General features: G+C 54.4%; 2 protein-coding genes across 2 annotated transcripts; one reads left to right on the top strand and one right to left on the bottom strand.

Annotated features, from left to right (window-relative positions):
• Positions 1 to 1,176: 1,176 nt before the first annotated feature.
• INKA2 (inka box actin regulator 2) lies at positions 1,177 to 12,252 on the bottom strand. The gene is made up of 2 exons (XM_054293989.1): positions 12,214 to 12,252; positions 1,177 to 2,422 (listed from the first exon to the last, which is right to left on the bottom strand). The coding sequence occupies exons 1-2, from the start codon at positions 12,247 to 12,249 to the stop codon at positions 1,514 to 1,516; spliced, it is 945 nt and encodes a 314-aa protein (XP_054149964.1). The 5' UTR covers positions 12,250 to 12,252; the 3' UTR covers positions 1,177 to 1,513.
• Positions 12,253 to 19,695: 7,443 nt separating this feature from the next.
• On the top strand, positions 19,696 to 24,904 carry DDX20 (DEAD-box helicase 20). The gene is made up of 12 exons (XM_054293956.1): positions 19,696 to 19,880; positions 19,955 to 20,049; positions 20,226 to 20,394; positions 20,712 to 20,826; positions 20,908 to 21,050; positions 21,527 to 21,665; positions 21,935 to 21,993; positions 22,328 to 22,410; positions 22,870 to 22,975; positions 23,096 to 23,197; positions 23,551 to 24,201; positions 24,415 to 24,904. The coding sequence occupies exons 1-12, from the start codon at positions 19,697 to 19,699 to the stop codon at positions 24,855 to 24,857; spliced, it is 2,289 nt and encodes a 762-aa protein (XP_054149931.1). The 5' UTR covers position 19,696; the 3' UTR covers positions 24,858 to 24,904.
• The last annotated feature ends 201 nt before the right edge of the window (positions 24,905 to 25,105 follow it).

Below are 25,105 nucleotides of genomic sequence, written 5' to 3'. Positions count from 1 at the left end.
AACAAAATGTAAACAATGGTTATCTGCTGCTGCGGAGTGCAACAGGTGCATCTGTGATTGGCCTATGTTGGATGTTTCTAATTAATGGTCAATCACAGTCAGCTGGCTTGGACACAGAGCCCGAGCCACAAATCTTTGTTATCATTCCTTCTATTCTATTCTTAGCTAGTCTTCTGATGAAACCTTTTCCTCTATTCTTTTCGTATAGTTTTAATGTAATATATATCATAAAATAATAAATCAGCCTTCTGAAACATGGAGTCAGATCCTCATCCAAGAAACCCTGTGAACACCATCTCACTCCCCATGGCTGTGCCACATCCCTGTCCCTGTGCCCCTCTCCAGCCAGCCCTGGGGCCCTTCCCTTGGCAGCAGCCTCTCCCCAAACCCCAAACCCCTGCCCCTGTCACTGCTGGGGGGCAGGAGGGATGGGGATGGATGGGGATGGATGGGGAGGGATGGGGAGGCTGCAGGAGCCCTGCAGGCTCAGGCTGAGCAGGGGCTCACTCTGCAGCAGTGCTGGCAGCCTGGCAGGGAGCTGTGCCATGATTTACAGCCTCTCCTGCAATGGAAGCTCCCCACACTGCCCAGCCCCAGGTGGGAACAGCCAGGGAACCCCCAGAGTGAGAGAACAGAGCCAGGGTGTCCCAGAGCAGAGTGAGACAATCCCACTTTATTGGAACTCTCGGAGAGTCGGACACTGAAGAACTTGGTTCTGTCACAGCAGGGTTTGTACAACAGCAACAGGAACACAACAGGAGATGGGGCACTGAACTTTGCATCTGGGAGAAAATCCAACCATGAACTTCAGCAGTGCTGTACCTGCAACAATCCACAGGGACAAGGGGAAGGGGCAAACCCACCGAGACCCTCGGTCACAAACCCCTGTAAGGAGCCTTGTGCCCCCTGGCTGGACTGGCAGGGGAGGGAGAGATGCTGGCAGGGCACCAGGGACACAGTTTAAGGGGAAACCCCCCCAAAGTCAGGGGTCTGGCCCCCACTCAGCAATTGTTCAAGTCTTATAAATTCAAATTATTTCTTTCCATTTAAATAACAAGTGCTTCAGGTACAAGGCTTGGGATGCCAGGTTTGTAACCCAGTTTCAAGTGCACACAAGCAGGAATAGATTTTTTAAACAAAACTAAATATATATATATATATATATTTGCACACTCATACACACACATGCACACCGTGGATTTTGTGCTGCACCATTGAGCTGGAGATGATGGAATGGGCCTGGCACCAGGAGCTGCTCACCTCTGGCACCACTCACCCTAAAGCTGCTAAAGATCTGCATTATTTTTGCCAATATTGGTCCCCAAAGGTCTCCCCACGAGGAGCTGCTGCTCAGGCAGTCCCTGGAGCTGGGGTTGTGCAGAAAATTCCGTGTGCAGCATTTCTGCAGGATCCTCTCTTGTCAGAGTCCCTGAGCAGGTGGGCGGCCTCCAGCTGGCGGTGGGTGTGGAGATGCCGGGCAGAGCGGGGCTGTGAGAGGCTGGGCAGAGCAAGCTCACACCCACACGGCCGTGTTGATGTCAAACCCTGCCTGGCTGTAGTCTCTGGGCTCGGGCACTTTCCTGGTGCCCACCTTGGGGAGCTCACCACGGCCCTCTGCCCTCGGGCACCGCTCTGCCTTGCTGTGGTGGCTCTGCAGGTTCCCGTGCAGGGGCAGGTAAAACGTGCCCTTGAGTTTGCCGATCTTTTTGGACCTTTTGGAGATGTGGGGCTGTTTGTCCTCGGGAGGGAGCCAGCAAGGCTTCTCCTTGAGCAGCCTGTCGCGGTCCGGCCGCACGCTGCGCAGGAACTTCTTGAAGATGTTGGTGGTGAGGGAGAACTTCCTGCAGAGCTCCTGGGACCTGCTCAGGGACAGGGAGGCCTCGCCCTTGTCGCCCTTCTTGTCCAGCTCGGGCAGGTCCAGCCAGTTGCCCACCAGGTCTGCGAAGATGTTGTCGCCCAGCACCAGCGGCTGCCGGTTCCTGCTCTGCGACATCAGGGACGAGGTCCAGTCGTGGCCATCGTCGCAGCCCGGGCACTCCTGGCACGGTGGCCACGCCCCAGCCGTGCCCTGGCTGGGCTCCGGTGCCCGGGGCACGCAGGAGGGTCCTTTAGGGGGGCACACGCCGTCCCTGCAGAGGCTCTGCGAGGAGCAGGGGCTGTCCCGGGGCCGGTGGCTCTCTGGGGACGCAGCAGGCTGGCACAGGCCGGCTGGCCGTGGCACGGGACACGCCAGGGACGGGGGGCAGTGTCCCTGGGTGTCCCCCAGCCCCGTCCCCGCGCTGCTCCTGCAGCAGCGGCGCTGCTCCGAGAGCTCCAGGTGCTCCAGGGCCGTCTGCACCTGCAGCAGCTTCAGCTCCTGCAGGGCGCCCATCATGCAGTTCATCTGCTCGTGCAGCCCGTCTCCCACCTCCTTCATGGACAGCTGGGGGGAGAGAACAGCGGGTCAGGGTCCCCAGGGTCAGGGTCCCCAGCATTGTCCCCATGGGTCAGGGTCCCCAGCAGTGTCCCCGTGGGTCAGCATCCCCAAGGTTCAGGGTCCCCAGCACTGTCCCCATGGTTCGGGGTCCCCAGCACTGTCCCCATGGTTCAGGGTCCCCGGCAGTGTCCCCAGGGCAGCAGAGCAGGGCTGAGCAGCTCTCTGGGCCATGCCCTCCCTCCTGGCCACCTCTGCCATCCATCCCACCTGCACTGCACCCACTTCAGCCAACAGCACTCTGATTCTCCTTAGATTTCTCTAGGTGCGTCCCTCTAGGATTAAGAGGAGCTGACAGAAATGGATTGTTTGACCTGACAACAAAAATAAAGAGTTTGGGTTCCCATTAATTGCTTGGCAGAAGCCCAAGGTGTAGAACTATGAATGGTTTTGGCTGCTGCCAGTTTTAGAATGTTCTTGTGCTTTTGTGTCCATTGTGCCCTGCTGCCAGCTGAAATCAGGAGCCAGAACAGAGCCCTGCTTCCTCACCTGAAGCGCTCAAGTAGATTAAAAATAAATGCCAGGAAGAATTGAATTGTTACTCCATAACCCATCTCCAGCCCTCAATGCACAGGCCCCTCTCGCTAGAGAACAATCAAAGACATTTCAATGCACTGGAAATTTTGCACAGAACAACCAACAAACTCCAAGATTACTTACATTCAAGCAGGAATTCTCTGATTCCCAGGCTAGGACCTTTAGTAGCAGTTCTGCTTCATCCCTGAACCTCACTACAAAGATTGAACTTTCTTCACCAGGCTTAAAATAAGCAAGTTATTCTCCAGAGCTTCCCAGCTCCCCCTTTATTCGCTCTGCTGCTTTCTCTCTCTCCTGCAGGATCTGGATCATATTCCCAAAGCAGCACCAGGAAACACACGGGCTCCACTTCCCAACAGCTGCCATGAGTCATTTTTAGCAGGAGGGGAGTGGGGCTGGCAGGGCTGCAGTGAGGCCGTGTCACTTCACTCTGCTGAGGGGTTTGCAGAGATTACCCCGTCCAGGCAGCTCCAGCCTACGCTGTCACCAGCACTCTAAAAAGCTCATCACCATTTCTTGCACAGATCTCAAGATTAGGGTGAAAAAGGCCAGTTTTTTCTGTTATTCTCATGTTCAGCTTTACATTAGCAAGCTTTATTTCCTACATCTCCTTCATTTTACCCAAGCTGGCTCAATTACTCGCTCTGTTTCCATCTCTGTACGTGGAGCTGAGCAGTGAGGAAGAGCAGCCATCAGAGAATTGTGACAGCCCAGCTCTCCAAGGGGAAACTGCTCCACAGTTTCTGACCACAAATCCCATTTCAAACCCCAGAACCTGGAACTAAACTCACCAGCAGGTTGCAGACATTTTTCAGAGTTTTCCTCTCAAGGAACTTGTTTATCACCCAAAATGAGCACACAACTACAAAGACACAGAAAACCTGTGCTCAGCTTCCTGATTTCACAACCCAGAGCCTCCAGCTATGGCATTTCTTAGCATCAGCAAATAAACTCCTGCTGCAGAGGTGCAAATAATGTCCCAACTGCATCCTCACCGTGTCGCTGCTCCCACCCCGAGCTGGGGCCAGCCTCAGACAGAACTGCACCTTACCTCTCCAGATTGCTGAGATGCTGCTCGTCCTAACCCTCCTTGCCTTATTAATGGCAGTCTGGTTTATCTGGGGCTTTGGAAAAAGCTGGATTTGGAGCCAGCCTGGCCCCTCATTGGCCATTCCCACCAAATCCCCTGGGCAGTAATCACGCCCTGGGGAGCGCGGGGTCCTGCCCTGGACGGGGCTCCTCCAGCCCCTCTGGCACCTGCCCTGCAATTCCCCAGCCCCAGGGAACTGCCCCGGGCCCCAGGGAACTGCCCCGGGCTGGGGCAGCTCTGCAGGGCTCAGCCAGGCCAGCCCAGGGAGCATTAACCCTTCCTGGGCAGTGCTGGGGAGGCAGTGCTGCTCACAGGCAGAGCCAGCTGCCCCACAGGGACAGACTGAGCCCAAAGGCAGCACCTCTCCCCCCGAACCAAGCACCTGGGGCTGCCAAAGCTGGGCCAGCACCAGCCTGGGCAGCTGAACTGCTGGAGAGGAAGAGATGCTCTCCTGTGAATGAGTGTGGGGGTCCTGGGCTGAGCCCTGGCAGCACAGCAGAGGAGAGGGGGCTCTGGGCTGTGCCCCCTGCCCTGGGAGGGGCAATCCCACCCCCCAGCCCCAGGGATGGGAACCCCACCCTCCAGCCCCTCCAGCAATGCGAACCCCACCACATTGCTGCACATCCTGAGCCTTCCAACCCTGCTGGCAAACACTTTTGTAATTTTGGGTTGTGCAAGCTACAAAATGAGGCAAACCAACCCCCTCTGCTTTATCTCCTGCTCTTCTCGGTGTCTGCTCAGTGTTGTGCAGAATGGAGAGAGAGGGAAGCCCAGCCCAGGGTGAAGTCACTGCCTGGTGACCGAACAGCCCGCGGGGCTTGGATTCCATCCACTTGCAATTAACAGCACTCACCTGGGAGAGAAAATTCTGGAGGGAAAATAAACCTGCCCCAGTGTCTCACTGCCAGCCTCTCCTCCTTGCCAAGATCTCAGCTCTCCCAAGTCCAGACTGGCTTCTCTGAGGCTCTCCAGAAAAGGATCAATGTCCCAGGGAGGAGAGATCCCCTCCCTGGCAGAGGGTCAGGACTGAACTGCCTGCTCTGTGACAAGAAAAAGGGATTCTGCAAATATTCAGCAGATTGGGCTGGAAATCAAATGGATGCCCTGCTGGAGGTGGTGGGAACTCCAGGCTGAAGGGACAGCCCTCACTGGCTCTGGGTCACACACTTCATGCACAAGGAACTCAGATTTGTGTCCCCGGGTGTCTCACCTGAGACACTCAGCCCTTCAACACAAGTGGTGGTTTGGCTTCTCTGCTTCCCAAAAAGCCCTCTTAGAACCAGGACAACTTGCAGATACCCAAATCTAGCTCTATACACCAGTTAAAAATCAGATGCCTCAAATTGGATCTCATTATCCCTGAAACTTTTGCAATCCCTAAAAATTGGCATGAAAAATTTGGTGCCTAATTCCGCACAAGCCAACTCATGCCTTTTGGAGCAAGACAAGTACTCGCAGGGCTGTGCTCCCCTTCGGTGCCTGGGACTGGGGTGTGCTGGGAGAGGTTCCTGCAGCCCTGAGGTGTTACCTGGCTCAGGTAACCTGTGCAGGTGGGAGCCAGCTCTGCCTCAGTGCTCCTCAGAGCAAGGCTCATTCACACTGCAGACACCCCAAGCACTGAGAACTGAAGCGCAAAACTCAAAATTCCAGTTCCAAATGATCATCAGGGAATATTCAACATGGGGGGAACCAAACCAAAGCCACCAGAGCTCATACACAGAGTGGTTTCTGCACTGGCAGCGCCCCATCCTGAGCAGCAAAGCACAACTGCTTTGGAAGCCACCCTGTCCATGGTCTCCTCACCCCAAACAATAACCCACGACTGCTTTGGAAGCCACCCTGTCCATGATCTCCTCACACCAAACAATAACCCACAACTGCTTTACCCAGCTGGTAAATCACTGATCTCCACCACTGATTCACAGAACCTGGCCCAAGGAACCTCCTCCAGCAGTTACTGGCATTTCACCAACCCCAAACACCTGAGATCCACAAACAAGGGAGATTTTCCTTCCCCTTCCCAGGTAAATCAGTAACCTTTCCCAGCCCTTTGGGAACTGGTGTTCCCTTCTCTGAGCTCTCAGGATCAGTTCCAGCCCATCTCCTGCAGCCACAGCCCAGCCCCAGCTCGGTGCTGCTGATGGAAAGGAAAAGCCCAGAGCTGGGAAGAAGAGCCCTGAGTGTGTTTGTCAAACCAGGAGGAAGACAGATGTGCAGCTCTTAGGGAAAAGAAATGCACACAGAGGAAGTTATTGCTAAGAGGACAGGAAAGAACAAATGGCAAATAGTTTGTAATAATAGTTCTGATGGGCAACAGAGGCAGCACCAAACAATTGGTATTTAAAGCAGATGACATAAGAGAGACTGAAATTATTTTAGAACTGCTGAGCTGACCATATTGTTTCTGTGTTTCCCTTTGGGTCAGTAACTGGATTAATCTCCTGCAAGCCTGCAGTTGTGGCTGGCCATGGCCTTGCTGCACACAGAGCTCTCCCCAGCCCCTCGTTCCACCTTTCTTCTCCTTCCCCTGGAGCATGCCAAGGGCCTGCAGCTCTCCTTCAGTCCTTGCATTTTATCACAATCATTTCAAGTCTCTCTTTTACCTATTCCCAGGGTAGGTGTGCATGGGATGCTGACCGTGAGCTCACAGTTTATCTGAAAGAGGAAGGATGCTGAAACTGAACCTGAGACTCCCCCTCACAACAATTTCAACAGACCCTCAGCAGATGTTAACCATGACAGATGTGGTTCACACCACTCCATTACCCACCTTCCTTCCCACTGCAAGGATATTGTTTGTGCTTCCCAGTCACACTCCCTGTGCTTAAAGGCAAATCAGAAAAATCAATTCTCCTCAACCAGGATAAAAATGGGCCAAAAATAACTCCAATCTTCAGATTTCACTCACAGCCCAAGGGTAAGAGAGACCACTGGCCACCGAAGATGATGGTTAGAAGTGTCAGTTCTCAGCCCAGACCTGCTGTCCTGGGAATCTGCTCTTTAACATTCCTGATTATGTGAAACTGGTAGTCTGAAAAAATCCACCCTCATCTTTAGGTGGCTGCTCTGGAAATAACCCAGAGGCCAAACCTGTGACTGCCTTCTGTCCCCAGTTAAACATGACAGGACATCTGCTGCCAAGCCACTCCTTTGCACCTTCCCCTCAGAACACCAAGGAACGAGATCTGTGACACCACCCACCCTCCTGCAGCAGGGTGAGGTCACCCAAAAAGGGACCTGCACTGCTTGGAGCTGCCTGTTCCCATCACCCAAAAAGGGACCTGCATCACCTGGAGCTGCCTGTTCCCATCACCCAAAAACGGCCCTGCATCACCTGGAGCTGCCTGTTCCCATCACCCAAAAACGGCCCTGCATCACCTGGAGCTGCCTGTTCCTGTCACCCAAAAAGGGACCGGCATCCCTGGGAGCTGCATCCCTGGGAGCTGCCTGTTCCCACCCGCTGCAGCTGCAGCAGTGGCCCCGGACCCTCGGGCTGTCCCTGGTGCCTGGCACACTGCACAGCACCCGAGCTGCCCCTGCAGAGAGAGCAGGATGCAAACGCAGCACAGCCCTCGGAGCGTGACACAGTTACCGGAATAGGACCCGGTGTCAGACAAAGAGGAAAAATAATTGGCTGTATTTGCAGCCGGACCCAATGTTCTATTCCTGCAGGATATTCATAGCAAGAAACACTGTCTACCAGGACATAAATTAATGTAAGAAGGGAGTCAGACTCTATCAAACTCAGTAATTCAATGCGTTTATGACAAACGTGCAGGAAGAACATTAAAAGTTCCAGTCAGAGTGGTGACTGAAATACTTTTCCTCCCAGAAGAAAGCAACAGAAAGCCCAGATATATCCTGGATTCATCTGCCAGACCAAAACATGCCAAGCGAGGTTACAAGCACAGCCAAGTAAGGTTAATGTGGCTGTGCCCCCTGGCCTGTTACACCACACAACCCCACGTGCCAGATGAATCTGCCCCATGGACTCAGCAGTCCCAGACACAAACCAAGGATTTCTTCCACCTGCAGAGAGCCCCAAGCCCCATCCCACAGTCCATGGGTGGTGCTGGGCACACCAGTGCTGCCTGTCCTAGTGTCTGAGGGTGCAGCAGGCACTGCCATGTGCAGCACAGAAATAAACTCCTCTCTGCCAATTCCCCAGCCAGACAGCTCCTGCTAACCTGAGCCTTCAGCTGAGATAACTCTGTGACAGTTCTGCTGTGCCTCAGGACAACGCCTGCAGATCCCAAATGCACCAAAGGGCTCTGGGGATGGGGATTGATGGCAGGAATGGCACCCTCTCAAGCTCTGGGGCACATTTCACAAGTGCCAGGGGAGGACAGATGGCAGGAGTGCAGGAGCACAGCCTGTTATTCCATCACCAGAGCTGGAAAGCAGCACGTTCCCAGCAGCCACAGTGCACCCATGAACCCCAGGGGCTCCCAGAGCAGAAAAGGTCTCAAGCATTTCCTGCAGCCGAGGTGCAGAGAGCTGGCACAGCCCTGGGAAAGCTGCCCGGGCCGAGGGTGCCCCGCTCCCAGGGATGAATGGCTGTGTCAGCTGAGGCTCCCCAGCGCTGCTGTGGAAGCTTCTGAATGGATTCCAATCAAAGGGACGCCACACATGCCAGAAACGATCAGCTTACAATGGAAAGCAGGCGGCTGCAACGGGAGAGCTCTCCCCGCTGACTGAAAGGGGTCAGATTGATCCTGGGCAGCCCTGGCACAGCTTTCCCCAGGAAACAGGGAGAGCAGGGCAGTGCCCACTGGCTGCCTTGCCTGGCACAGCTCACACAGGTGACACAGGGGGGCCCCCAGCCAAACACACCAGCCATTAAATGTGGTTTTAGTAAACAAAGCAAGGGAAAGGAAAAACAGAGCTGGAATCCTCCTGTCTCACGCTGCTGGGGGATTGAGTTGCACTGGAAGATAGCCTTTCCTTGGGAACTGGGAGCTGTGCCAACATCCACTATTTTCTGAGAAAATCCCCTCCTCAAAACTGGCCAAAAGTCTGGTTTGCCACACCAGAGGCTGCCTGCACCAAGACAAACTGAACTTCTGCTAATGGGACAGTCTGTAACCCTGCCATGTGACACTGGGCAGCCCCAAAGAGCCTGGCTGGTCACCGAGGGAAGTTCTGCAGAACCTCCCTGCACAGCAGGGCTGCTCCTTGGCCACAGCACAGCCGGTGTGTTCCTAAATGCATGGGATGCCCAGAGACGGACTCCCCTGTGCCCGCTCCGGTGGCCAAAGCCATTCTCACACTCCTGCCCACGTCCTGTGGCTCTGGAGCAGCCCAGGCTGGCAGGAGCTGCCCCGCAGCGAGGCAGAGGCAGAGGCAGAGCAGCAGCTGCCCAGCCCATGGGGCAGATGGGCCCAGCTGGCCCCGGGCCGCTCGCTGCCCTGCACAGAAACGCTGCTCTGTTTTCATTCCAGGCTGCGGGGACACGAGGGGTTCTGACAGGCTGGGATCGCTCAGGGCAGCACCGAGGGGCTCCAGTGCTGCAGCTCCCACCGTCCCTGCAGCTGCAGGAGGAGGAGGAGGAGGAGGAGGAGGAGGAGGCCCAGCCCTGTCCAGCTGCACCATGCGCAGGTCCCCAGAGCCGCTCACACCGCTGGGATCACCCGTGTGAAAGGAAGTCCTGAGCAACAAAACCGGGGCTGTGGGAGGGGAACCAATGGGGCTGCTGAAAACCCAATGTACAGAGACACAGAGACACAGCGACACAGCGACACAGCGACACAGGCTGCTCCCGGCCCAGTCACAGCTTGTGCAGCTCAAGGTGACAACTGCCCCTTCCCAGGTTCCAACTGCCCCTTCCCAGGGTGACAACTGCCCCTTCCCAGGTTCCAACTGCCCCTTCCCAGGTTCCAACTGCCCCTTCCCAGGTGACAACTGCCCCTTCCCAGGGCTCCAACTGCCCCTTCCCAGGGTGACAACTGCCCCTTCCCAGGTTCCAACTGCCCCTTCCCAGGGTGACAACTGCCCCTTCCCAGGTGACAACTGCCCCTTCCCAGGGTGACAACTGCCCCTTCCCAGGTTCCAACTGCCCCTTCCCAGGTGACAACTGCCCCTTCCCAGGGTGACAACTGCCCCTTCCCAGGTGACAACTGCCCCTTCCCAGGTTCCAACTGCCCCTTCCCAGGGTGACAACTGCCCCTTCCCAGGGTGACAACTGCCCCTTCCCAGGTTCCAACTGCCCCTTCCCAGGGCTCCAACTGCCCCTTCCCAGGGTGACAACTGCCCCTTCCCAGGTGACAACTGCCCCTTCCCAGGTTCCAACTGCCCCTTCCCAGGGTGACAACTGCCCCTTCCCAGGTTCCAACTGCCCCTTCCCAGGGTGACAACTGCCCCTTCCCAGGTGACAACTGCCCCTTCCCAGGTGACAATTGCCCCTTCCCAGGGCTCCAACTGCCCCTTCCCAGGGCTCCAGCTGCCCCTTCCCAGAGTTCCAACTGCCCCTTCCCAGGGCCTCAAGCCAAGCATACGCAGATTTATGCCAGGCTAAGTCATGGTTTATTAATATAATAAAAACTGTTGCATTTTTATAATTAAAAAAATAAATTCCTGCATTATAGCAAGGACTGAACAAAGCCAGAATTTTCTCATTTAAAGTATTTTTTTCTGGCTTTCATATTAAGTGTGAGGAATGTCCCTTTCTGTTGAATATACTGACTCTACAGAAGTTGTATTTTGCACTACACAACAGTCATGTTTCAGACTCAGAGGTGCAATGTTTAGACTCCTCTACAAAAATACTGCTCAGATAACAAAACTGATTTGGTCAGCAGACAAAACACAGATTTAAGAACCTTATTCTTAGGATGTTCTTCTGGAAGCTACTCCTTCTCCCAGCTCAGATTTTCAAGGGCTGCCAGATTATTCTGTACATGCCCCGGTTGGCAGTTTGCATTTCATTCATCACACCCAGGGTACAGCACTCCAGTGACTCCCATTCTCCTTTGTTTTAGTTTGTCTTTCACCTCCTGTGTTTGCTGGGGAAGCACTGGGAACGACAGTAGGTTAAATGTCACTGCTGCCACGTTTATGGGGAGCAAAAGGCACTGCCCCAGCCGTGTTTCACAAGGGATGCGGGGCAGCACGGGGCTCTCCATGCCCCAGCCGTGTTTCACAAGGGATGCGGGGCAGCACGGGGCTCTCCATGCCCCAGCCGTGTTTCACAAGGCTCCGGGATGCGGAGCAGCACGGGGCTCTCCAGCCCTGGCTCTGCCCTGGGCACAGCTGCAGCTCTGCCTGCTCCTCAGGGACAGGGTCACACGCAGAGTGATGCCTGCAAGGCACAGGGAGCACGAACCCGGCTGCAATCACCTCCCTCCAGCCCATCCCTGGAGCTTCTCTCGTTCAGAAACTTCACCCAGCCGTCCTCGCTCTGCCTTGTCTTCCCCTTTTGTTCTCATTATCTATTTATCAGGATAATAACGCAGACTCCGAGCCAGCCCGGCTGGAGCCCTATTTTGGGAAGGATGGGTTCCTGCTGCCCAGCCCCGCAGGCAGCCCCAGAGCACAGCAATCCCCTCGGGCTGCGGGACAAGCCCCGGCAAGCCCCGGGACCGGGGCTACCCCGAGCAGGAGCGGCGGGAGGGCGAAAGCACCGCTCCTTTCTCACAAAGGCTCTCCTATGAAGCAAGTACTTTCACAGGCTACCGGAGGAGCCAGCGCGCTCCCTTTAGAGCCTTCTGATTCACAGAAAGTTGTTCCAATCCATCTCTGCGGCTGCTTCCCTGATTTCTGACCTGTGCTGGCAGCTGGTCCCTAAAGCCCCCGCATGCCCCCTCCGCGGTTTCTCGGATAGACGGACGGACCCCGACCCATAATCAGGACCTGCCCCTGCTCACGGGGATGGGGATGGCAGCGGCGGGACCCCGACCCATAACTGGGACCTGCTTCTGCTCACAGCGCTGGGAGCGGCGGGACCCCGACCCACAACCGGGACCTGCTTCTGCTCACGGGGATGGGGATGGCAGCGGCGGGACCCCGACCCACAATCGGGACTTGTCTCTGCTCATGGGGATGGCAGCGGCGGGACCCCGACCCACAACCGGGCCCCCCAAGCCGCCCCGCGGGTGCCCCGTCCCCCGGCCCTTACCAGCTCCTGCCGCAGGCGCCGCAGGTGCTGCTCCATGGCCCGGCTGGGCGCGGGGCCGCGGCGGGAGGGGAGGAGCGGGGGCTGTCCGGGGCTGTCCGGGGACTGTCCGGTGTCCAGGGGCCGGCTCCGGGAAGCTGTCCGGTGTCCGGGGCTGTCCGGTGTCCTGTGTCTATCCTGTGTCTGTCCGGTGTCCTGTGTCTGTCCTGTGTCTGTCCTGTGTCTGTCCGCGGCTCTCCGGCGGGGCAGGGCGCGGGGCAGGCGCAGCGCGGCGGCGGCGGCGGGGCCGCGTGTGCGGGCGGCGGGGCGGGGGCAGCCGCATCCCCCGGGCCGGCCCCGGCGGCCGCGGCGCTGCTGGAGGCGGCGGCCGCTCCTCCCGGGCCGGCCCCGCGCCCCGCCCGCCCCCGCTCCCCGCCGAAGTTGGCGCGGGAGTTCGCGGCGCCCGGCGCTCCGCACGTCGCTCCGCGGGCGCGGAGCACCCCGCCGAAAGCGCGGATTAACCTACATGGCCTTAATCGGGAGAAATTGCAAAGCCACCCGGCCGCGGTGTCCCCGTTCTGTCCTCACCGCGGGCTGTGCCCGGGCAACGCGGGGGACATGGCGGTGCCCCGGGCCGGACAGGAACACAGGGACACAGGAACACAGGGACACACGGACCGGGCCGGGACACACGGACACACGGACACACGGACCGGGCCGGACAGGAACACAGGGACACACGGACACACGGACCGGGCCGGGACAGGGACACACGGACCGGGCCGGACAGGAACACAGGGACACACGGACACACGGACACACGGACCGGGCCGGACAGGGACACAGGGACACACGGACACACGGACCGGGCCGGGACACACGGACACACGGACACACGGACACACGGACCGGGCCGGACAGGAACACAGGGACACACGGACACACGGACACACGGACCGGGCCGGACAGGGACACAGGGACACACGGACACACGGACCGGGCCGGGACACACGGACACACGGACACACGGACACACGGACCGGGCCGGACAGGAACACAGGGACACAGGAACACAGGGACACACGGACCCGGCTGGACAGGGACACACGGACCGGGCCGGACAGGAACACAGGGACACAGGGACACACGGACACACGGACCGGGCCGGGACACACGGACACACGGACACACGGACCGGGCCGGACAGGAACACAGGGACACAGGGACACACGGACACACGGACCGGGCCGGGACAGGGACACACGGACCGGGCCGGACAGGAACACAGGGACACACGGACACACGGACACACGGACCGGGCCGGACAGGAACACAGGGACACACGGACACACGGACCGGGCCGGGACACAGGGACACACGGACACACGGACCGGTGGCGATGTCCGAGCGCCCTGCGCCAGGCCAGCACACGGAGAGCCGCAGGGCCAGGTGTTCCCAGCTGTTCCCAGGTGTTCCCAGCTGTTCCCAGGTGTTCCCAGGTGTTCCCCGTGCCTGAGCGGGTTTACTTTTCCTCTCGCTGTTTCAGCCCGTGCCAGTCTCTGCGCACGCAGCAGCTCCTGGAAAACTCCGGGTGTGGGGATGTCGCAGGCACGGGTGAGCCCTTCTAAGAGCAGGATTCTTTTATCTCAGATCAGCCTCCAATATTGCTTCTCACCGCAGGACACCAAACAGATGGACAGGCGAGCAGGGACAAAAATACAAACACTTTTGAATCATCAGACTTCATAACTGCGTTGAATTTGTAAGGGTTTGAAGTTTTGAGTGTTTCCCACAAATAAATATTATTCTCATCTTATTTGCAAAATGTGTTGTTTAGATGATAAATGCTGAGTCCCCTGTGATATTTTAGCCTCAGTTGCTCTGCAATGCTAAAGAACTTGATAGGAGGAGAAATACTACTTTGTGGTTTCAAATTTGGGATTAAAAACGTAGTTACTTGGTTTTTTCCCATAAATTTCACAAAGACTGGCTAAAATTTTTGCCTCTCCAGGTCCTTATTTTTTGAAGGAAAACATTTTTATAGACGATAATAGGATTCAGTGTGTTTGCTTGTTTGTTTACAGAAACCAATTTCAGTGTTTTTGAAAGCTGACCTTTGTGTCAAAATCCAATTTAAATGGGAAATTTGCGATGTGCCCTTTCACATGTGTTTGGGAAACACTCCAGAGTTAATGTTTATTGATCCTTCCAGTGTCTGGGTTATTATGGGTCAAAATTTCCTGTCTCCCCGCTCATTTCAGGGCTCCCATTTCCCATCTGTTCAGCTGGGAACAGCATCTCTCTTCGAGGCTCTGTAGAATGTGGGGCTGTAAAGATATTAATTTATTGGAGAAATGACCTTATCAAAAAGTGAATCACTTCCAACAGGCCATGCCATGGTGTGAGTGGGTGCTTGCCAGTCCCGGCTCTTCCTTACAGTCTGAGCCAGCCAGCCCAGCGATGGTTTTCCCCTGAAATCTGGCAGGATTTGCTGGCCAACTGGCTGTTCCCCACGGGCTGGGGTCGGGTGTGGATGTCACAGCCCATCCCAGCATATGGCAGGGTGGGCAGCCAGGCAGCAGTGAGAGACTGGAAGGGTGGGATGGCCCCGGGAGCCGGAATGGCCCCGGCTGGGGCAGCTCCAGGGGCACAGGGACTGAGCGGGAGTGACCCCCAGGCCTTGCAGTGGCCCTGACAGGGCCAGCTCAGCATCAGGTCACTGCACCACTCCTGAATTTAACTTGTGGCGTCCCTCACAGTGTCCCTGACAGGGGTGAGAAAAGGGCCAGCCCAGCACTGAATTTACCTGATGCTGTGCCATTTGACTGTGGCAGTACAGCAGAGATGCCAGTGATCCCCACAGCTGCTGGAAGGACCAAACTGAACTCACACAACGTTTTACTTTTGGCACATGCCCAGGATTCAGGAGGCTGTGGCAGTACAGCAGGGGTGTCAGTGATCCCCACGGCTGCTGGAAGGACCAAACCGAACTCACATAACGTTTTACCTTCAGTGCATGTCAAGGATTCAGGAGGGCACCTGCACGTGTACAAGGCCAGTGGCAGATGCTGCAAGCTCCTGTGCCTCCTGCAAGACACCAGACTCTGTGATCTTCTGGCAGATGAACAGGAAGAGTTTCTAGGCTCTCTTTGGCTCTGCTAAGGACATCTTTTTGATCCCTTTTCCAGCCTCCGGGGCTGCTCCTGTCCCAGGAGACTGATAAAGGAGTTCAGGAGCACAGAATAAAACAATAAAACAGAATATTCATGTGCTCCAAACTCCTGGGAACTTGCAAGAGAAGAGAAAAATCTGAACTATTTTCTCAGTAGGATTTCCTTAGTAAGCAGCATTTTTCTCTTGCGTGTAGACAACTGGTTCAAAGCAGCACCGACACCTCATGCCAGGCCCTGCACTCCTCCCTCTCTGTCGTGGTGTAAACCATGAGCAGATGGTGCAGTGCACTGGAAAATCAGATCTCCGAAAAAATACAGAGCCAAGAATAAAACTCCCTGAAGCAGAAAGCTACATGGTTTATTTCAGGACAAAAAGAAAAACTGAGATCCTTGGGCAAAAATTAGAATACTCCTTCAGAGTGGAGTATTCCACTTGTGTGAACTGCCTGGTTCATTCCTGATTGAGGAAACATCCCTCCCTTCACAGCTGAAGGCTCATCTCGTTTGTTGTCTTTCAGTTCATTGATCTGGTTTCTCCAGGCTCCCACGTGACTGCTCTTTGCTGAACTAACAAGCGTGCTTATCACTGAATTTTCTTTCCTTTCGACTTTCTTGCACACTGACGACAAACCTTTCAGAATTTCCTCCCACTTCAGCTTCAGCATGACCTGAATTGCATCCATCCTTGTTTAAACCCACTGGGGCAGAAACATCCAGCCACGATAGGTAAGGCTGTAATGCCAGAACTTTGTCTGGTTTTATATTTGTGCATAAAGAGATAAAATAGCCCTGAAAATATTCCTGTTCCTTCCATTAAGTCTATTTTAGTGCATACAGTCTCTGCACTTGTGGCCTTTGTATATAAAGTTCTGACATGCCCCAGCCTCGCTATGCCCTATCCTCAAAATAAAACTTTTAACGCTGCTCCAGCCAAATTCCAGCTGCTGGCATTGCTGTGCCTGCCCTGGAGTGCCAGGAGTGAGGGGCAGGGAGCTCCTTGTGCAGCCCTGCCTTGTGCTGAGCATCTCTTGGATTTCCTCTCGGCTCGCTGCCTTCTTGTGACCTACATCCTGCTCACACGAGCTCAAAAAATAATTTAGCAAATCTTGGTATCTAAGATTAAACTGGGATGATGTTTGTTTATTTGGAGGAGAACAACAGCAGTGAAATGCTGGCATGTCTCTGTGCAGAGCTGAAATTGCTGCTCTGACCTGACCCCTAAGGTCTCCTTGCTTTTATCTGCAGCTGCACCCAGCATGTGCCTGTGCTGCCTGCCCCGTGGATTTGGGATTCCACCTGAAACCTGGGGAGTTCTCCCTGACCCTTGGGAAGAATGGGCCTGACAAGGAACCCAGTCCATTCCTCAGGAGGGCACTGAGATGAGCCTCAGGGGGATGTGAGCCACCACCATCCTCCTCCTCCTCATTATTGATGATAACTGCATGCAGCAGGCTCGCTGGGAAGAGCCCAGAGCTTTGCCATCACTGAGGGAGCAGAGAGGATTCTGCTGCTCCCAAGACTTGCTGCTCCTGCTAACGTGCCATGCAGCCTTCTTTTCCAGAGGGCAAGGATGTGCAGGGTGCCCAGAGTCAGATTTGTGGGGAATATGCAGTCGCTGTCTGTGCTGGATCAATGGCCCTTTCACTGTCCCAAGCTCTACTGTACAGAGAACAAACACAGTTTCCATGGCAGTGCAAACACAAATACAGCCCACACTCCAAAGAGTGAGTCACACGTGCTGCAGAGAACAGAGAAACTTCCCTGTCTTCATCTCAAAACATCTGGGACAGGAGGATGAGATTATCTCACTTTCAAAATATTCTACAACTATTATGTAAACCAGATTTGCTCGGAATAATTCCGTGTCTTGGCAGATCTGAAAGACAAATCCTTTGAAGGCAAAGGAATAAGGCAAGGCTGGTGCCTGCTTGCAGTAGCAGTGTCCAAATCAATAATGAATATAGTCTTAAAATAGATACAACACAACACTTCTGGAAGCCAATACCAACCTCCATGAGCATTTTACCTCAGTATTTCAATGAGTCACAACAAGAATTTAAATGTTGGAAATGAAGAGTGGCTTTATGAGAAAAGGAGGACATGGATAAATCTGTGGGAAGTATTTAGCACAAGTCCTAAGTCCTGGTATTGCAGGTGTTAGGCTGAAATAGTCTGAAATAGTCTGAAATAGACTGAAATTATGACCACCCAACCTGGAGCATCAGCAGCATCACTCAGAGGTGTCTTAGAACATCACTTACCTAAAGCTGATATATAAATTCAGGGGGAAATGGGTCCAGCATGGAATTAAATCAAATATGTGATGTGCACTTTCTGGCAGGGACAAAAATGTGGGGAGCACTTTCTTGGAGGAATAAAACATGCTCTCAGTGTATATGGGAGGAAGAGTTTTCCCTAGCAGGGCTTTTCTACATCCTAAAACCTCACGGATTTTTATGACCCCAAGCTAGTTTATATCCCTTCAAAAGAACCTGTTATTTTAGCAGTACTCCAGCTCTGAAGGATGTCTCATCTGCTTCTTTCACCAACCTAAATCCTTTCCAGGACCTATTCTGCCTGCAGAGCATTCAGATTCAATGTCAAGCTGTCCAAAGGCTGCTCTGAGCAGGAATTCTTCCTTCGGCTCTTGCTGCAAGCAGAAGCAAAGCCACGTCATGGCAGAGCTGCAGATTCCTCGTGGCAGGGCTGACATGTGAAGGTCAGCAATGGGAATTCAGGGCTCCAGAGTCACTGAGGAAAAGCAAGGCTGGAAGAGAAGATTCCTGTTTGTGCTGTGACTCACAGCACTCGCACAGGGCTCACAGCAAAGCCAGGCGCAGCAGCAGGTAAGATTCACTACGGGAATGAGGGTTAAACAAAACCCTTCACGGGACCGACTGACAGAGCTGCAGGAGCCTGAATGAGACACAGCCCCTCAGCCAGGGCCAAAACCAGCAGGAGAGGGACAGCACACCTGCCAAGGGTGCCTCACACACAGGGACACGGCTTGGAGTCTGTCTGCACTGAAGGAAAATGAAATCACAAACAGCAGCATCGCTGTGAGTGGCCGTGCAGTGTCTGAGTGTCTCATTACACACACAGAATAATGTCTGTGCACACATCACCTCGGCTGTATTGCAGCTGCATGAAACCTGGGGAGGAAAGGAGTAAGTGAGAGAAACAGAGAGGGCAGCAGCTCCTGCAATGGCTCTTGGGGGCTGTTTTGTCACCTCCTGGCTGCCCTTCCCCCCTGGGAACAGTCCCTCCTCGCTGCTCTTTCTTGTCTGTTCAAATCACATCAATTTAAAAGGGTTATGAAAGGCTCTATTTAATCAAATGTTTGTTATGTCCAGGTGTCTTTGTCTGTCTCCTTTCCCAGATTTATCCAGGGACAATTATCTCATGTTGGAGACTCTTTCCCCTTGAGGACCAATGAGAATATCCACTTAAAAAATAAAAAATTATTGGAATAGTGGCCTGCCTGTAGATTCCGTTACCTGTGCTCTGGGGCACAGCCCCAGCCAGCTGCTGCGCTCTCCAAACTGGAGCTGCTCTTTGTCCTGCAGGGTTAAGGTTTGCTGCTCAGATATTCACAGGAAAATATCATCACAATAAAGCACAACTGAACAGAATCTGACAGACTTTTCTCCCCCATCAGGAATATAGACATGAGGAATTTCAAAGGCGTGACCAAGCCTGTGATACACCAAAGCCATTAAAATTCATTTTGGCTGCCCAGCACTGTAAGAATAATGGCACAGTGTATGTGCTTGTACAGTAGAAGCCACTGTGGAGCTTTTCCAAATCCCCTTGCAATGAATGCAAGCTGCACGTCCTGAGCCTCCGAGGCGCTGCCATAAAACCTGATATTCATAAACCCACCCACATTTCAAATAAGTGGCCTACAGAGGGTAGTAAGTAACGCACACACAGATTAGCACATTTGCCCTTTGCTGAGTGAATACTGTGCTGTTAATTTTTTGTAGGAATTTTTTGTAGGCTCTAAATCGCGTGTTCTGTGCGCTGTGTGCTCTGCTCGGGGATGGGCACGGCCCCGGGGCTGCCGGCGCTCAGGGCGCGTTCGGACAGCGCTGTCGGGCACAGGGAGGGGTTTGGGATGTCTGTGCAGGGCCGGGAGCCGCACTCAGCGGTGATTTGGGGCTGTTCCGCGGTTGTACCGAGCCCTCCATGCCCGGCCCTCCGAACCGGGACCGCTCCGCGCCCGCCCTAAGGCGGAGCCGCCGCCATGTGCCCTGCACGGCGCCCCCTGGCGGCGCTCGCCCCGCACGGGATCCCGGCAGCTCTCGCGAGACTCCCCCACCCGCCCCGCCAAGATGGCGGCGCCCATGGAGGCGGCGGGCCGGTTCCGCACCCGGGACGTGCTGCTGCCCGGCGGCCCCTCTGACTTCGGCTCGCTGCTGCTGTCGCCGCCCGTGCTGGCGGGGCTGGAGGCGGCCGGCTTCCATCGGCCGTCCCCGGTGCAGCTGAAGGCCATCCCGCTGGGGCGCTGCGGGCTGGGTGAGCGGGCGGGCCGGGGGCTGCTCCCGGGGCTGTCCCGGGGCTGCCCTGACCGCTCTGGCCGCTCTTTGCAGATCTCATCGTGCAGGCCAAGTCCGGCACCGGCAAGACCTGCGTGTTCGCCACCATCGCCCTGGACGCCGTGCTGCTGGAGAGCCCCGCCACGCAGGTGAGCCGGAGAGGGAGGCGCTCATTGGGGATACGGCACCGAGCGCCGTGAGATACCGCCATTTGTTTGTTTAAATCACCGCGGTTGGTTTAAATCGCCGCGGTGTGTTTAAATCGCCGCGCTCTCAGCGCCATCCTGCGGCTCCGAGCCTCCCGTTTAACCCTTGCCCCGCGCAGATCCTGATCCTGGCTCCCACGAGGGAGATCGCCGTGCAGATCCACGCCGTGATCACGACCATCGGCATAAAAATGGAAGGACTGGAGTGCCACGTGTTCATCGGGGGCACGCCTCTGAGCCAGGACAGGAGCAGGCTGAAGAAGTGCCACATCGCTGTGGGCTCCCCAGGTAGGGGCAGCTTTGCTGTGCTTTGGGTCCCTGTGGAATATTCCCCCCACAGTTCAATAACCGGGCCTGGGGACGCTGGGTTGGCTGAGCTTGTTGTAATTAATAGGGCACGGCCACAGAGGTTAAAGAATCCTTCAAAAGTGCATTGTTTGGAGTGACGTTTTCTGAGCTGTTTGTGCTGTCCCCCTCTGCAGGGCAGTGCTTGTTGTCATTAATAGGGCACAGCTTCAGAGGCAGCTCAAGAATACTTTAAAAGCTGGTCGTTAAGCTGTTTGAGTTGACATTTTCGGAGCTGTTTGTGCTGTCCCTCCCCGCAGGGCGGATCAAGCAGCTGATCGAGCTGGATTACCTGAACACGGCCAGCGTGCGGCTCCTGGTGCTGGACGAGGCAGACAAGCTGCTGGAGGAGGGCAGCTTCCAGGAGCAGGTCAAGTAAGGCACAGCCCTCCCCTGGTGCCTGTGTGCTCGTATCGGCTGCCCTCGTGTGGGTGACTGCCCTGCTTGTGTCCCCAGCTGGATCTACTCCTCCCTGCCTGTCAATAAGCAGATGCTGGCAGTGTCGGCCACCTACCCCGAGGCCCTGGCTGCTGCTCTCACCAGGTACATGAGGGAGCCCACGTTTGTCAGGCTGAACCCCACGGACCCTGCCCTTCTTGGTAAGCACATAAAGCAGTGACAGTGGCATGGTCAGCAATGGATGAGGAGGGGACACTAAAGCAAAACATGTGCCTTTAGAATGCATGTTTTTCATAATTTCTATGAATTTATGAATGATAATAATTCATCATTTCTATGAATTTTTCTAGGCATTTCCCTATCTAAGTTACTCAGTTTATGAATACTGCTTCCCAGTGTTGATGTACTGAATCTTGAAGTGGAAAGTGAAGGTCTTTAAAGGCCTTTCCAACCCAAACCAGTCTGTGATTCTGTATTGTTAAAATAGCATGACAAATGGAACGCTCTGCTTTTTCCTATCCATTCAAAAAAATATAGTCTTTTAAGAAAAACTTCTCCTGGAGGCTCTCCTGTGTGTCTGTTTGCAGTTTCCCTTCAGCTGCAGTATCACATGCTTACAGAACTCTGTGCATGCTTTTATGGCAGCCCTAATCTGTTGTTTTGGTTCCCTGCTCAGGGCTGAAGCAGTACTACAAAATCGTGAATTCCCATCCTCTCCCACATAAAACCTTTGAGGAAAAAACCCAGCACCTGCAGGAGTTGTTCAGCAAGATTCCTTTCAACCAGGCCTTGGTCTTCTCAAATTTGCACAGCAGGTAATTTGTTTGCAATAACACCTGGACAAGGCTTGTTTGAGAGCACTGCTTGTGATGTCCAGCCATGGATGATTAATTTATGGGAGCTGAGAGGTCTCAGAGCAGTCTGTAAAACTCAGCTCTGAAATACAGCCTGAGGAATGCAGTGTGAAATACTGAAAATATCAGAATGCAGTCCCTGCCTGTAGAGAATAACCTAAGGACTAGCAGGTGTTTTAGGCCTGGTTTTATTTCCAGTTTTCAGTGTGTGTGTGTGTGTGTTCCCTCAGGGCTCAACATCTGGCTGAAATCCTGACATCCAGAGGCTTCCCTGCTGAGTGCATTTCAGGTAAATCCATTCACAGTGTTCTGATTCCACTGAAATTGTGCATAAATGTGACCTAAAATAGGAAAACATGTCCTAAATCTTGCCTTGCAGGGCCTCTGGTTAAATGGCTGAGAATAGCATTTGAATCTTTACTGAGACTCAATCTAAAGGAAAAGAATTTTTTTGTAATGGGTGACCTGAGTTTTCCAGTTTTGTTTGTTCCTTCTTTACTCATTTGGAGCTGATGTTTGAGGAAGTTTCTGACTTATTTCTGATGATACTAAGCAGTGTTTTCTAGAATGTGAGGGCCATAAAGATGAAGAATGTAACCTGCTTCTAATTTTTATCTTCCTAGGCAACATGAATCAAAATCAGCGACTTGATGCCATGGCTAAATTAAAGCAATTCCACTGCAGAGTTCTGATTTCCACAGACCTGGTGAGCTTTTACTGCTTTCAAACAAGCTTCTTATAGATTCCATTTCAGATTTATTAACTGCTCTGCAAATTTTACAGCATGCAGGAGTATCGCACATAAAGTTACTTCAGAGGATTTGATTTGGCTTGGAATTGGAGAGAACATCAATGTGCTGATCAAGCACAATGGACTGTGACTTATTGTCACAGTGGGGCTCAGACATCACCCCGTTCCTCATCTGCCTGCCCGTGGAATGAGGGGATGCTTGTAGGGCCCATCCAACCCAGCCCATTCTGTGATCTGGCTCAAAAATAGGTGTCAATTTATCAGTTGCTCTGCAGCTAAAAGCTGCTCTAGGGGCAGCATGCTGTGAGTGCCAGATGTGTTGGGTGACCCCACTGTGGTCCCTTCCAGCCTCCCTGGGGTTCTGGGTTTATTACTCAGCTCTCACTGCCCTTTTCTCCTGCTCCCCTGCTGCAGACATCTCGTGGAATTGATGCTGAGAAGGTGAACCTGGTCATCAACCTGGACGTGCCCCTGGACTGGGAGACCTACATGCACCGCATCGGCCGCGCCGGGCGCTTCGGTGGGGCAGCCCTGCTGGGCTGGGCTGGGCTGGGCTGGGCCTGAGCCCTGAGCTCTGCTGGGCTGACCCTGCTGGCCTGAGCCCTGCTGGGCCTGCAGTTAACTCTGCTCCATCCCACAGGCACCTTGGGGCTGGCTGTGACCTACTGCTGCCGTGGGGAGGAGGAGAACACCATGATGAAAATTGCTCAGAAGTGCAACCTGCAGCTTCTTCCTCTGCCAGGTGGGCTCTGTGCTGGGGATGCAGCTGGGCTTGGTGGTTTCCTGTTAGAGCTTCAGACAAGCCCAGGGGGCTGGTGTGTGGCTTCTCTGCTGGGGCTGCTTTGCTTTTAGCCCATTTTCCTCACACTCAGCTCCCCACAGGGAATGCAGTGTTGTTTGTTTTGAGCAGCCTTTGGTGCCTCCTGTGAAGGAAATGTTGTGGCTCTTTAAACTCTCCTGAGAACTGGAGGGGTTGGTTTGGGCCCTCAGTTGATGTCTGACATGCAGTTTTGAGAATCTTCTCTTGGGTACTGGTGTGAGCTCCAGAGGGAAGGATGCCCTTGCCTGAGTGGTGCTTGTTTCTCTCCTGTGCAGAGCCAATCCCCCCTGGAATGATGGAGCAGTTTGAGGATGGGCAGGTAGAAGTTAAACCTGCAATACCCACGGCTCCGGTGCTGAACTGTGGCGCTGTGTGTCCTAAACCAGAGCAGCCAGGGCTGCAGCCTGTCCAGAATGGCTTCCCAGACATTCCTCAGCCTCCCTCTAATCCTCCAAGGGATAATTCCTCTGCAGAAAGGCCAAAAAAGACTCCAAAGCAAAAACAGACAAAAAAGTGCACAAATCCTGCAAAAGTAGAGAAAAATAGAAGCCCCCAAACTTCCAGCTGTCACACAGAACAGAGGAACCAAGTCAAGCCCATCTCCAGGATGGATGGACAGCACAGCACTCAGGCTCCAGATGAGGAGGCCTTAAAACAAAATCTTCCCAAAATTCCATGCTTGTCTTCTTTCAAAACCCAACTCACCAGTCCCTGGAGCTTCTCAGATTTTGTTGAAGATTATGATTATTTCATTAAAGAAGGGTCAGAGAGAGAGGTGCAGATCTTAAGAAGTTACTCAGGCCCAGGAGAGCAGCGTGGGCTGCCCAGAAATGGGGATGTGGAGTGGGAAGAGATGGAACATCACCCAGAGGCAGCAGCAGATGAGGCTGAGTCTGCTGACAGTGATGGCTCAGGGAGCCCCAGGGGTTCCTTGAACAGCAGGGCCAGCAATGGCTCAGGGAGCCCCAGGGGTTCCTTTGACACCAGGGCCAACAACGGCTCAGGGAGCCCCAGGGGTTCCTTGAACAGCAGGGCCAGCAACGGCTCAGGGAGCCCCAGGGGTTCCTTGAACAGCAGGGCCAGCAATGGCTCAGGGAGCCCCAGGGGTTCCTTTGACACCAGGGCCAACAACGGCTCAGGGAGCCCCAGGGGTTCCTTGAACAGCAGGGCCAACAACTCCTGCTCTGAGGCCTTTTCAGACACGCGGGAGCCAAGCCCTGTGCCCCCAGCACGCCGGGGCCCCCCAGGTTTCTGTCCCACACCTGAGAGGCCTCAGGAGCCATCCCACAGCCCAAGGCAAAAGGAAGTGAAAAAGAAAGTCCCAAAACAGAATGCTAAAGCCAAGAAAAGCCACAGGCATCGGTTCTGCAGAGCTGAGGAGGAGCAGAGCTGCAGCTCCTGGGAGGATGCTGCCCACCAGGGCTGCAGCTCTGAGCACCACTGGAGGTGCTACTACGAGGCCTGGCAGAGCTACTACTCGGCACTGTCCCACTACAGCAGGAGCTACTGGCACCTGAGCTGCATCAGTGCCTACCACACCAACTCAGTGTATCTCCAGGAGCTGCTGAGAGATGGGGACTGATGTGATGTGCTGGTGCTGCTGGCTGGGACCAGCCTGGACAGGGCTGTGACAGCAGGGCTACTCTAAAGGACACTCACAAGAGACAGGTGGTGTTTGAGATGGAGAAAATGGTGTCTTTTTATAAGCAGCTGTGTCTGGTAGATGTTTTACACGGGTCCAGTGACGGTGTTACAATTTGTTAATAAAAGGTAAAGAAAGGCAGCTGGATGCTCACTTGGAATCTTTACAATCCAAAGCAAAAACAGGAT

This window comes from Melozone crissalis, unplaced genomic scaffold, assembly GCF_028551555.1.
Source record: "Melozone crissalis strain CALT ecotype California unplaced genomic scaffold, PUWL_Pcris_2 ptg000198l_1, whole genome shotgun sequence".
Lineage (NCBI taxonomy): Eukaryota > Metazoa > Chordata > Aves > Passeriformes > Passerellidae > Melozone > Melozone crissalis.
Note: the sequence above shows the minus strand (reverse complement) of the source record. Positions and strands in the feature narration are given on the sequence as shown.